Here is a 14,550-nt window from a genome sequence, read left to right as displayed (position 1 = left end):
TGTTTATAGCTGATATAAACAAAACATCAGAAAACATTGATATATTAAATTTAGTTGTGGTCCAGTGTTAGTCGCTGTATTAAAAGACCATTCTGCTTTTGGAAATGATAGCAGATGCTAATCTTGTGTTTTTTCATCTACATCTGTATGTTCATCAATATAAGCCAAGGCTCTGCTATTAAAGCTCTGAACAAAAAAATATTTTATTTAATTAGACACCCATAGGCAACAGACCAGTGACGTCACAAGTACATCATACTTTAAATTCTGTAAACATGGAAATCCCGTTTGACATTTTGCATGATGTAAATGCTTTAGTCATACCCTGTATAGTCTTCCTTTTCTAATACATAGTCTGTTTCTCTTTACACATATTCTTTTTCCTGATACCTACATACATTCATAATACATACAATCTGAAACTCACAAGGTGGTGCATCATATAAATAAATCAATAAAACATCCTGGGAACATACAGTACATATTTAAATGAATTTAAGTTTTCCTTACTGCAAAGCACTTTTTTTTTACAAAATTTACAAATATTAATCTTATTTTTAATTTAAAATGCAATGCCTCTGTCATACAAGGGACTGAAGGAAAACACTGAAATATTAAACCTGTGGTTATTTTTGTTTGTTAGATACTTGTTACATCATTAAAGAAAAACTATCATTAGTGCGTAGACAAACTAAACAACAGACATTACCTTTTCAAATACATTCTAGCACTTTTTTACATTATATTGAAATGTGTTCCATGTGATCAAACTGAAATGTACACTGTTGATGACACATGACAGTAACATTGGATATACTGTATATAAACTGTACTTCAAACTACAGTATTTGTAAAAGTAACTTAAAGGAGAAACTCCACTGGTTTTGCATTTGTTTACAAGTCTTGGGGAGTACCACTGCATATGTGAAAAAAGTTTTATGAAGCCTTTTTGTGGCTCCAGAAGGAGCAGTGCAAAGTGAGAAAGATATTGTTGCCTAAAGATTATAAATTTTAAAATGTAAAAAAAGTCTTGGGTTGTAGAGTAAGAAAGAAATGAGGTCACACTTTCATAGAGTACATCCTCTATATCTTAATACTAATTTTTCTAAATAAATTTTGCATGTCAAAAAGTACGCAAGTTAAACTGGATGAAAACTAAAAACAACTAAAGACCAATTTTTGCTTTAGGCAGCACCACAGCACTGAGACCGTGCTTATTAGGGTAACAAATGATCCATTAAGCATTGCTGACAAAGGTGAATGCTCCATCCTCATATTGTTGGATTTGTCTGCAGCCTTTAACACAGTTGACCACAGTATACTGACTGAAAGACTCCAGCAATGGGTTGGCATATCTGGGACAGCCTTGAAGTGGTTTATCTCCTACTCATCCAACATAAGCTGTTTTGTTCCAACTGGTGAAAATATTACACCTTCTACCTCTGTAAATTTTAGAGTCCATCCTTGGACCAGTGTTGTTCTAATTGTATATGCTCCCACTTGGTTACATTATTCGCAGGCATGATATCCCATTCCACTTTTATGCAGATGACACACAGATGTATATACCGGTGAAGCCTGAGAATCCCACTAGCATTTCCACTTTAAGAAACTGTTGAGCAGATATAGAATATTGGATGTCTGCAAACTTTCTGCAACTGAATTCTGACAAAACAGAAATTCATTGGCTCTGACCATCACTTTGTCCATTCTGTAAATATCTTAAGCCCTCTGCAGAAACCTCGGTGTGATATTCAACTCTAGCCTCGTACAAAATTGTACAAAATGCAGTGGCCAGACCTCTAAGATAGACCAAGAAAAGAGAACATATTACTCTTCTTTTAATGTCCTTACACTGGCTGCCAGTTGGTTTTAGAACTTATTTTGAGATCCTACTCATTAATTTTAAAGCACGTCATGGCCTGTCCCCAGATTACATCTCTTAGCTACTCTCCACTTATCAACTTGCATGCAGTTTGAGGTCCTCAGGCAGGAACCTCCTAGCTGTGCCTAATGCAAGGGTGAGGACTAAAGGACACAGCGCTTTTTCTGTCAGGGAACCATTATTATGGAATGACCTGCCAGAGAATCTCAGACTTGCAAATTCAGTGTCTTCTTTTAAGTCATTTCTAAAAACTCACTTTTATTGTAAGGTTTTCTTATAATCTTTATTTATATTGTATGATATGCACTGTATGTGGGAATGTGTGTGTCTGGCATTGTATTCTATCCTTTGTTCTTTTGATGTCTGTCTTGTAAAGCCCTTTGTAATGACTTGTTTTGGAAAGTGCTATATAAAAAACTTAATTGTTATGATGTCTCCATATTCAAATATAAGTCCCTTTCCTTGTATTGATTAGCAATTCTTGCTTTTGAGTTATTTATAACTAGATACAAAGGGTATGTTCGAAACAAATGATCATATGGCTACTTCCTACTACTGTTCCTACTGTTTACATTTAGAACAATTTCCCAATATCAGTATGGTGAGTCATATAACTGAAGACTGTTTATCAGGTTGCGTTTTCATGGATGTTGAATGCATTCTTAAATTCCACGTCAAATAGCTCCTTCAGTCTGACTCCCATGGCGAGGAATTCAGCATTACCCTGCAAGAGAACATAATAGTCCTTGTCACTAAAATATTTTGTAAAAATGAATTTATTTCTCTATCTGTTGATGCACACCTCTCGGTAAAGAATGTAAAAATTATGAACACTCTTGACCCCGCCTGTCATCCAGAGATACTGCTTCTTACTTTGTTATATGAGGCACAGTTGGTGAAAATGAGCTGGACGTCGGACACAAATTCTCCAACAGTCTGGTAGTGGTTCTTCTGAAGTTTGTCTGCTACATTGCCCAGCCACATTGGAGTCTTGATCACAGTGGTGTAGTCTCTCAACTGTGGGTGTCAAGCAGAAATGAATGAAATGATCAACACTCTACAAGCCAAAATATATTTTGAAAATTAGATTTATGGTGTGCATCAATTTCAGGCTACTATAAACAAATAGCTGTTGATTGTGTGACTCTGTCTCGTCCATAGGGACGTATAAGAAAAACACTTACATAGAGGCTTGGGTTTGTAGCAAATACTTGTCTCTCATCAGCGCTGTGCAGACAGAGGAGGATATACTGGCATTCCTGTAGATGTACGCAGTGTGAACGTTAAAGACAGACAGACATTACTGTAAGATTGACAGACCTAATGACAAAGAGACAAACAGAGAGAGTCAAAGAGTCGGACACTGTGCTCACCAGCATGTGTCGGGATATTTGGTGGGACATGGCTGCTGTCCTTTCCAACTCATCGGCGTAACGCCACTGTTGAGTCATTCTGAATACACAGAATGTACACATCCATGGTCTATCGTCCCTGCTCACACATACACACACACACACACGCAGTCAGTCAGTTGTCAATTTAACTAGTGTTATATGAGTATAAAGCTTGTAATTTATTAACTCCCAACATCGCGAATACATTAGTAACATTATTTAATTGAAATGGTGCACATGTTAGCAAACTGTTGCTTATTTAGTAATCCAGCAGACATGGAGCCACATTGTCATTCATTTGAAATCATGTTTCTGGTGAATTTAGAAGTAATATTCACTTTCCTTTTAGCTCTGAGGGAAATATCTGTCTCTTCAGCTGCTAAACACTCCCCTATTTTCACCAGCTAGTCGCTAACTTTGTGGTTTGGTGATGGGTAGGTAGCGTGCAGTGGTAAGAGAGGATGATGACAGTGGTGAGAGTGAACCAAAACAGTAAAGTTGTGGGCCATGAAGCCAAAACAATGAACTAAAAGACACTACATTGCTCCGCAGAGCTGAGGGAAACTGCAGAATCGGGTGTTATTTTTTCCCGCGGGTTCATTGATACATTGTTTATATAAATATTTATTAGTGCAGCTTTAAATTACTATTTCACCAAAGAAAAGTATTTTAGGTCACATTCATTACAATGTCTACTGTTTGAAAAGATCAATGTGATATTTCAGTTTTTCCTTTTTAATTCATTTGCAAAAATTTCTAAAATTTTGTTTTCACTTTGTCATTATGGGGTATTAAGTGTAGATTGATGTGGGAACAAATTTATTTAAATGATTTTAGCATAAGGCTGCAACATAACAAAATGTGAAAAAAAGTAAAGGGGTCTTAATACTTTCTGAATGCACTGTATATTGTGATTCACAGTGGTTTAAAATGATACAAAATCTCTTTCAGCCACAATAAAGTAGTTAAAGCTAAAGACACATGACAATCAACAATCAACTAGAAACAAAAAAGAAGAAACAAAGTAACAATGAAATTAGAATTATATGCCTTGGTTGGCTCTTATTGTGATCAAAGCTCACCCTAAAACGGTGTCTTCCACATGAGGCAGGTGACATTTCTGGTGGAAGGAGCGAGGGCAGTGATCACACACCACCAGCTTTTCTTCTTCTTCACTTTTACAGATAAAACACTCATCATCGTTTTTCTCATTCTCCTGCCAAGACATACATGAGAGCAGCTCTATTTACAACATAATGCTAGGCCATTGAGAGAAATAGTTTCTTTGTTTATAAAAATCTAAACTCTTTTTACACTCCAGAAGGGGCAGACTTGTAAGTAGCTCACTGCACTGGCCATCTCATTGTTCATGCAGAATAAATATGAATGTAATGTGAGGAAATTCTGTTTCAGAGTCTGAAACAGATCAACAAACTTACCAGTTCATCATGATCTGGACTGCACAGTTTGCAAGTACACAGCAGCGAGTGGATTTTCAAGATTTCTGCCTGAAATAGAAACATTAACAGTGTCTTCCTCTTTGTTTCATAATTTATGTCTTTTTGGCTTAAAAAAGCTTGTGGCTCTGTTTTTAGATGATTATTCCTATAGTTGACCCAACCTGTCTATATATTTTCTTTTGCTCTCTGTCTTCATCTCTTTACATTTTTTCTGTAAGTTAAATAACCACAGATGATTTTGTTTCTTTTTAACCAATTCTGTTTAGGCTGATTTGAGTCCAGGATGGTCTGGATTGAAGTCCACTGTCATAAGCCAAGCTGAAGATTTGTCCACTCTATTGTCTTTCAACTTCATCTTGTAACTTCTGGAGGCCATGTTGGGATGCAGCTTACAGTTCATATGGTGGAAGTTTGATGAAATGTTATCTTGAAAGTGTGGTTTTATGACAACAGCAACCGCTTTAGAAAAAAATCAGATTTCAGTGCATGTAGTCCTATGACCTGATTGGTATGATTAAATGACAAACTTCAAAGTGTAATTATTCCCTCCTTCTCTATGCTAATGCTATAAACTCCATATCTGTGGACTTTAATGACCAAAACACACACACACACACACACACACACAGACACACACACACACAATGTGACACCACCCTGACCGTAGTTACCTCTATGAGGACACTAAGTGGTTTGCCTTCCCACAGGATGTCTTTCCTCCAGGAGGTGTCTGTCTGTGTTGATGCCTCCTTCACAAACTCCTCTGGGCTCATCCAGCTCGTCTCGATACGGATACTCTTCCCACAACGCCCTAGAGATTAAAGCAAGTTTAGAGGAGATGCATTTCTTTGTTTTGCAGGATAGTTCATATATTTTTACACTGACTATTCACCAGAGTTGCAAGTCTCTAATAGAAAAACAAAATGCACATTAACCTCTTCCACTCCCTGAGGATGCCGGCGTCCGTGGGTGACATTATTGTCTTTCAGAGGCTGTAGGTGGCTCAGCTTTAAAGCTACAGTGAAGATACTTGTATCATATAAAATTAGGTGACCTCAGTATGTCATGCTAGCTTGTCAGGAAGAGGGCTAAATAACGCTCCAAAGTTATGCTAAAGTTAGGCTTCTGGCAAAGCAAAAGCTGGCATGGCCATTTTCAAAGGGTTCCCTTGACCTCTCACTTAAATATATCTGAATGAAAATGTGTTCTACCATTACCCACAAGTCTTTCCTTCACAGACATACCCACTTTATGCTAATCCCATGCAGTTTTGGGCTAAAATCATGCTGTTTTTGCATGCAGTATAAATGTATTTTCACCTATTCTAAAAATGGTGTATTTGAATATTTCTGCATACTGGGGTCCCTAAACAGTCTTGGAATTGCATAAATTGGGTATAACTGGAAAGTTGAGACTCTTGGGGATTCAAGAAGCCCAACTGTATTCATATGTGATGATGTTAGTTCCCATAGTAGCCATTTTATTGTAGTGAGACCAATTTTTGAAATTTGACTTCACTGTATACAATGACCTATTGTGAACTCTAGGATAATCTCAGCCTCATGAAACTTAACAACCACAATCTAGAGTCCTAGGGCATTCAGCAGATATATGGCTTTCCTAGGTATATTGAGAATAAGGGGATTTCTGAGCAATTTCCAGAACAGAAAGCTTACAGAAACTCTTACAGAAACCCCAAAATGTCAAAAGATTTTGATACCAAATCACAGCATGAATTTTTCTATGGTGTTCCTCAAGGTCTTGGTGTTTTAATGTGTTATTTTGGAGGGAGTTTTGACCATTTTTTAGCAATTCTTTACTGGTCAAAAATGGTAAAAATTTGCACCAAATCTTTGTAACAAATGGTATCAACCCAAAAACTGCTGCAACAGTTTATGAAACATAATTGAGCATGGGAATGGTCATAATATACTTCCATCATAATGTTCTAAGCCCCTATACACTCTAAACTTCCAAAATTTGAATAGGCACTTAACAAAAACACAATGTTCATTACAGATTTATTACTTGAAAAATTTGACACACAGTGCTGAACTGCACCTCAAATTAATCTTCAGGCTCCCAGCTTTTAGATGATGTATACCACTTCTATGTGGCATATACAATTGAACTGCTATCTCTCGCTAAACATCCCTTGTACATGGTAGGGGGTTGGGAGTAGAAGAGATTGAACAGGATTTACAGTAGAGATATCTCTATTCAGCTTCACTGTGTATTATACCATATAGTTACCTGATGCAAATCGTTTTTTGTGTAACGTCCCAGCTATAGTGCCGCATGTCACTTTGAACACCGTCTCACCACTGTTATGACTGGATTCTGGCTGCTCTTCTTCTTCATCTGTAATTGACACATGTAGAGAATTTGATTAACAAAGTCTATTCATATTAGCATGGTCGTATTTCAAACCTGAATATCACTGTGTATAAAACAGCACCTGTGACATCTGGGGAACTTTCTCTCTCACTTGATGACTCCTGGTCTTCCTGGTCTTCATCCTTTTCCTCATCAGACACTACAAAAAGGAGGAGGTGAAAAGCCATCTTATTTTTGTTTCACATATCCATAATTTCTCCCACATTAGCACTTAAGAAGCTCACTTCAGCTACCATTAGATTTTAATGTTTTAATATTTTATGTGTGGTATCAGATACTTGTGGGAATGTAGCACTCACTCATAAGCTATAAAAAATACCCTATGTATTAACGTGCAGTCGTAAGAAATGTTTAAGACCACTGCTGGTACTGCCAGTCTTGCCCAAAATCAGTATTTTGCACGAAAACAACAAACCTGGGATAGAAGTTTCAGATGGGAACAGTGATTTCTTGGCCTAGCAGGAAGAAAAATGAGGATACGACTCAGACAAGAATCAGCAGTCAGAATTTGTTTCTGTATTTTTGCCACATTCCTTTCTTACCTTTTTACTCCCTCCTTTGTAGCGCACTGATTTCAGGTGCCCTTCCTGCAGTCAATTCCAAAAAAACAGAAAATAAAATGATTTCCACAGCAAACGATGTGAAGTTAAATATTAAAGGAAATCAAACTGTGTCACACAGTCTTTTTTCATGTATAATCCAAAAATCTCATGCACAAACCTGAATAAGTTTTATTAGGGGGGTGTCCATACATTTGATGCTCAACTTCCAGTTCTTGCAGTTCTTCTTCCCTGCAAGTCTCTCAAATTCATTGGGAGTGATCCACTGTTTCTCAACCAGAATGCACTTCTCCCCTGAAACATTCACAAGATCGGGAATTCAAATAACTTTTTTCACACACAGGAAGATACAGAAAAAGATAAAGATAAAAGTACTTATTTTATAATCAGTCACTTCAGACATTCAGTTTTGCTTTGCTGTTCTGACCTTTAGCCAGTCTGTCTTTGTTCAGCATCCCCTTCTGAACTCCACAGGTCACAGGCAGCTGAGACTTATAGATGGCCCAGGTCCAAATTTCGCTCTTCTCTCCCTTCTTCAGCGGAGAAGCTGGAAAAAAGGCATTTTGACTCCTTTGTTCCAATAAGAAACTCTTCTTCTGCCCTATGCAGAGACAAATTTCCGATTCAAACATTCTGCCCATTTATTGTCCTGTGTTTGCCACAAGGCGCAACCACTGAATCTGTTGCATCTTTTAGACTGTATAACAAACTCAACTGCGACAGCAATTTTTATGTTATATACAGTCATGGTTACATAAGTAAAGCATAGTGACATTGGTGAGAGATTACTTACAGAAGCATATTTTCTTGGACTTTTTCTTTTGACCTGTAGTCAGCTGAGAAGATGGGCCGGGCTGCTCCTCCTCTGAATTGCACACACTCATATTTCTTTTCCTCTTCTTTTTCACTGAGCTTGCTTGCTTCTCTTCTCCCTCCTCATCTTCTGAAGGCTCCTTCCTTTTCCTTTTGTTTGTCTCTTCCTTTTCCACGTTCTCAGGCAGTTGTGTGTCAAAATGGAAGGATCCTGCAATGGAATTAAAGTCCAAGGATATAGTTGATATCAAGTAGAGAAAAGAGACAAATGGCTGTTTTTAGAGGTTGCCGTCAATGAAAGAATAATGAGAGGACAACTCTTATTTTAAGGCAACATAAACATAGCAAGCATATTAACAAACATTATCATAGTCATACCATCCATGAGGCTCTTGCGTAGCAGTCGCAGGGTGGGGTACTGGTTCATGATGGTCTCCTTGAAGACACACCTCCAGAAAACTTGGATGTGCTGTGATCGCTCTTTTTCCAACCAGTCCAGAATTCCATAAAGGCCTTTCTTCATGTTGTCTTTGCTCTTCATACGACTCACTTTCTGCATGCGTGCAAGTATAGGAATATTAGTGTAATGTACAGTATAATTTAATATTTATGATGCTAAGTGCAAATTGTTAGTTATGTATAAGGAAAGGTGGTCTATTGATATTTAGTGCAAACCTAAATTACGAACATGTTTCATGAAAAACAACCAGTGTTGATTAGAGTCTTATGTGAAGCAGAATTTAACCAAAAGTCAAAGATCAAGTTACATTCAGGTATATTACCATTAGCTACAGAAACAGGCAGGTTTAATAGTCTCCCTGAAGAGAGAAGACTTATTGATTTAGGTGAGATTGAAGATGAAGTCCACTTTATGTTTTACTGTGTAAAAATGTCCTTCATGTCTGAAGAGTTCTTCTTGATGGATGATTATTACAGAGGAAAAAAGTGTGCTATGTTTAGCAAGGGGACTTTTTTGTGGCAGATTTTATTTGTAGAACCTGCTACAGGAGACAAAGTTTTTTGTTTGCAATGTAGCAATATGTAAGAAGTTATGTTCATGTCTGACAAATGTTTCATTTTTGCAATGTGGCAGGCCACTTATATGTGCGTAACACAATAAATAATAGTGGTGCTACGGATCGCAGTCGATCCGTGATCCGTACGGATCGCCCCCCACAGTTCGGCACGCATATAAACTGCGAATTAATTGCAACATTTAATATGTCTCGTTTAAGACAAAGTAAGTTTAAGATTTTATTTAAACATTGGACATCTTGAATGTTGTCTTTATTTAAGACCATGGGCAAAAGTTCCATGCTGTATGTGTTTTAGAATATATGGAAAACAAAGTTTTATCCCCCCCCCCCCTTTTTTTTTTGCTGATCCGAAAAATGATGCCAAAATGATCCATGACTCAAATCCATGATATGATCCGAACCGTGAGTTTTGTGATCCGTTGCACCCCTAATAAATAACATAACTAACTATAGAGGAAAGTACAAATGGATGACAAACTAAACCGTATATCATGATTAATTGTCACAATCAACTAAATAATGGCACATGCATTGATTTAAATTTTTAAAAAAAAATACACCAGTGTATATTTCATTTCTCGTGCAGGCTCACTTAAGACTTTTACAGACATGGCCGAAATTATTGGTACCTTTGCATTTTATTAAAATAATGCACCATTCGCCCTGAACAGTGTTGAAATTAAAATATATCTTATTATTAACGCATGTCTATGTTTGGTTTGCAGTGGAACAAAACAAAAAAGTTGTGAAAATAACTGAATTAATGCTTTATTCTACAAGGACATTCTAAAATAGCCCAGACAAAATTATGGGTAGAATTATTGGTATACTTCCTTTAGAAGTTGTACGAAATAATTGATTTGTAGTGATACTTTAAGCACTATTGTGTTTTAATTAGTATCACAGGTGTTTTCAATCTTATGATCATTCATGCAGCCAGTTTAAAAGGAGAAAATTACTCACTCTGCTGTTTTGTGCCACTGTGTGCATCACACTGAACATGAAAAACAGAAGGAAAACTAGAGAGCGGTATGAACACATTAGAAAAAAGGTAATCGCCAAGCATGGTCAATGTAAAGGTTACAAGACCATCTCCACAGAGCTTGATGTTCCTGTGACCACTGTTGCCAATATTATTAAGAAGTTTAAGGCTTATGGAACTGTAGCCAACATCTCTGGACGTGGTCGCAAGAGGAAAATTGGCCTGAGATTGAACAGAAGGATTTCTTGTGGTCAAGACAGAACCAAGGAAAACTTCAGTACAGATCCAAGCTGATCTTCAAGTTCAAGGTACAATATTTTCAAGTTGCACCAGCCGTCACTGTCTGAACGAAAAGGGACTCCATGGTAGAAGACCCAGGAAGACCGCACTTCTGAGAGGGAGACGCAAAATGCCAGACTGGACTTTGCCCCAAAATGTATGTTGACAAGCCACAGTCCTTCTGGGAGAATGTGCTCTGGACAGATGAAACAAAATTAGAGCTTTTTGGTAAATCACACCAACCCTATGTTTATAGAAGAAAATATGAAGCCTTCAAAGAAAATAACATGCGGAAGGGTACCAATATTTTCGGCCACATCTGTATGTCTTGATTAATACAGTATAACCACGTAGACTTGTGGACTGGATTATGGTGTGACTGATTGGTTGAACTTCTGGCTTTACGTCACTTATTGTTGCAGCTATTCTCAATTTAATTATATAAAAGTTAGACAGTTTTTAAACAAAACATTTGATATGAGAAAACCTGGATCGGTGAGAGATTCATAACATTGGTAATCTGATAAATTTGGTTGATTGTTCAGCTCTATAGAGTATATGTTAGAGAGAAGTGAATCAATATTAAGTACAGTTTGCAGTTGATACTAAATTTATAGAGAATATAATTATAAGGAAATTATCAATCATATTTTCAAATGTTCAATATTACGTAATGATTTTGTAGGCTACAGTTTCCCAGGCTGAGACTGGGGCAAACACTGTGTGTGTACAAAGTTCATGTCGCCATCTACTGTGGTGAGTAATTAATATTTATTTTGGAGTGAGCTACTCCTTTATATAACAGGCTGGCAGTGTTTGTAGCTTGTTGGTGCTCTGTATTATTGTGTTTTCAGTGTACATAAAAAATGCATTTGGACACTTTTCTGAGATAAATGGTGCACATAAAAAGAAGACAGATGATATGTAATTCATAGGATACTGGCAAGGCTAGATCATCAATTGTTGAAATGAATAATATCCACATAATTGAATAATAATCCTTCTTCCTCATTAAAAATTCCAGATTCTATAAATATGCAAATATTTTTCATTTCAAAAGTTTAACTGCTGGACAAACAAAGTCCATTCTCAGTGATTGTACACTGGGGGCTTCAAGTTTCCACATCACACTTGTGTAAGTTGAATATTGGACCAGCATTGGCTCCAAACTATTTGTGATGTCACAAATCATGCTCATAGGCCCACACCCTTAAAACTGGATTTTCAATGAGCACAAAGAAACTTTTGCACTTTCAGCAGATGAATGTGAAAACAGCCCTCTAGTGTCAAACTTTGCACAGACATCATTCTGCACAGTGAAGCTCAAACATCACACTGAAGGAGCAAGAAGAAAAACATCTTTTTGAGTGCAGGGGGACTTTAAATGATTAATCGATTATCAAAAAAGTTGCAGGTTCATTTTCTGTCAATTGACTAATTGATGCAGCTCCAACACAAACTAATTTCTAATTCATTAGTAATTCATTATTAGGTTAATTAAATGAACTACTAAATAGGGCTAAACCGGTATGAAAGTAACACAGGATTTAAGTAACAAAGCGATAATCTCAGAGCCCATACAAGTTTGATATGCTTAACTGCGTCAGCACATACAGCGCACAACACTTACCAGAGCCTTGAAAAGCTTTTCACGTAAAACCAGAGTTTTACGTGAAAAGCTGTTTTCGACCATGGTAAGTAAATTCACTCAAGTAGTAAAATTTTTTGAATGACAAGTTGTATTGTTCATTTGACAGATTATTTAGTACTTTAACACATCCTGAAGTTTGCCATGTTAGAGTTTTTCACTATAGAAGCAAGTTAGGTTTAACTATCCAGACAATAGTAACAGCTGTCTCTTTCATTCCGCTGGTAATACGGTCACACTGTGTGTGTTACAAATTTTTATGTTTAATTTTTGTTAGTAATACAGCAAATGAAATGTGTTAGTTTTAAACTGTTATACTGTTAAATGTTCTTTAAAAGTTATACTGTTCATACTGTTGTTGCAAAACATTTGATGAAATTGAAAATAAAGTTAATTTTTTTTTATTAAGATAAAGGACATAATATGTTTGCAATTACATACGAATAAGGATATTGACAGATATTTTTTAATAAAAACAAGAATAATATAAACAATTCAAGTATATACCATTGTGTTACTTTTCACCTATTCGTGTTACTTTCATCCCGACTGACAGGCTGGAAAGTAACAATGTGCAACCTTCGTTCAAAGTCAAATAATACTGAAGTCATTCTACATTTGTATAAAATAGCACCTAGTATTGATAGACTACACATGTGAGTTGTTGATCACAATGAAAATTAGTATCCGTCCGTAACATTATCATTTAAAATGAGCATTTAAAATGAGGTGTTACTTTCATACTGGCTTCCCCTTATAAAATGCACAGAGTGGGAAAAAGAAATGAGTCAATGGGGACCCCCAACTCAATTTTTGCCCCAGGATTCCCTTGATGGTTAGTACAGCCCTGGAATACTGGGGAACAGGATATTACTGTGAATTTAAATAACATTAAACTTTCGTAGGTTTTAATTAATCAGTCCTGTAAGGAGCACTAGCCATAGACGAAATTAAATGTTCGCGTGTGCTGGATTTCCCGCTTTCGCACCAGCGCGCGCAGTTAAATTCAAACCATCCCTATGTGAGGAAGAGGAGGGGGTGTTTCAGGAACGTAATAACAAAGACGTGACGTTTCCACTTCAGTAACTCACCTTGTATCTGTCTTCCGGGATAAGGTTGTAATCCCGCAGCTGGCTGAGAAAGGTGTGCGGATTCTCCATGCATGACATTTCGGTTTTGTGACAGTGGAAAAACCGCAACAGTTCATCAGACTCCAGAAAATCAAGTGGATCCATCAGCAGTAAGTCCTGCCACTCCCCCCCCCCCCCCCACACACTGCTCTGCAAAAATAACTCTACACTCAGAGACACCTCAACTGCTCCAGATGGCCACTGGAAAACTTAAAAGTTCACGCTGTTATGTCAGAAATCAGAACATGAAACAAGCAGCAGATTTGCCGAGTAGGCGGAAGTCCCTCCATTACCCATCAAAGCTTTTCTTGTGGAACTGCCCACAAATGTGTTCTCAGTTCCTCCTCACAGTGACGTTGGGAAAGTGAAAGTATTTTATTCTTCTGTTGGGAAGTCGCAGTACTGGTCAGTGGCTGCAGGGGGCAAAACTGCTCCGCTTCTGAAGCCTGACTGGCTGTATCCTGTAGACTTCCTATAGTTCTTTGATGAGGCACATGGCTTGAAATACTGTATACTAGGCTTGCTAGTCTTGACTGATGGATATAACAAGTTTATGTAAATGTCAAAAGGTGGTGGCATTTTGTAAGTATGCCAGCATTTATATTCTGTTCTTCAGTGTGTCTGTGCTGTTTTTTGGTTCCTGTCTTTAGAGGAACTGAAAAACACTCCTCTGTGATTCACATTCAAGATTCACTGTTATATCTTAAAGTCCCCCTCCACTCAAAAAATAGGTTTTGCTTATTGTTACTTTACTTGGATGTGCAAAGTGATGCATGTGTAATGTCTGACTCCAGAAGGCTGTTTTCACTTTAAATTCACCTTAAATCTTTAAGACATCTATGTACAAGGATGATTTTGTACATAGATGTACAAATTGAGTTAGCAACTAGTTCAACTTTTAAAATGAACAATATTCAGATAATTTTTTCACAGATTTTTCTATGGGGAGATGGAATAAATTAATT

The 14,550-nt window shown here is 37.0% G+C and overlaps 1 protein-coding gene across 2 annotated transcripts; it reads right to left on the bottom strand.

Annotated features, from left to right (window-relative positions):
• Positions 1–514: 514 nt before the first annotated feature.
• Positions 515–13,917, bottom strand: sp100.1 (SP110 nuclear antigen, tandem duplicate 1). 2 transcript variants are annotated; one of them, XM_042391622.1, is made up of 16 exons: positions 13,547–13,917; positions 8,888–9,062; positions 8,490–8,720; positions 8,124–8,297; positions 7,857–7,990; positions 7,679–7,723; positions 7,552–7,591; positions 7,198–7,275; positions 6,993–7,100; positions 5,411–5,550; positions 4,719–4,787; positions 4,362–4,495; positions 3,259–3,376; positions 3,070–3,144; positions 2,759–2,902; positions 515–2,609 (listed from the first exon to the last, which is right to left on the bottom strand). In XM_042391622.1, the coding sequence occupies exons 1-16, from the start codon at positions 13,688–13,690 to the stop codon at positions 2,514–2,516; spliced, it is 1,905 nt and encodes a 634-aa protein (XP_042247556.1). In that variant the 5' UTR covers positions 13,691–13,917; the 3' UTR covers positions 515–2,513. The 2 variants fall into 2 exon arrangements, with proteins under 2 accessions (XP_042247556.1, XP_042247558.1); XM_042391624.1 differs by having other exon boundaries at positions 516–2,609; positions 8,124–8,243.
• Between the last annotated feature and the right edge of the window lie 633 nt (positions 13,918–14,550).

Source organism: Thunnus maccoyii, chromosome 18, assembly GCF_910596095.1.
Source record: "Thunnus maccoyii chromosome 18, fThuMac1.1, whole genome shotgun sequence".
Classification (NCBI taxonomy): Eukaryota; Metazoa; Chordata; class Actinopteri; order Scombriformes; family Scombridae; genus Thunnus; species Thunnus maccoyii.
This window is presented reverse-complemented; position numbering and strand designations above follow the sequence as displayed.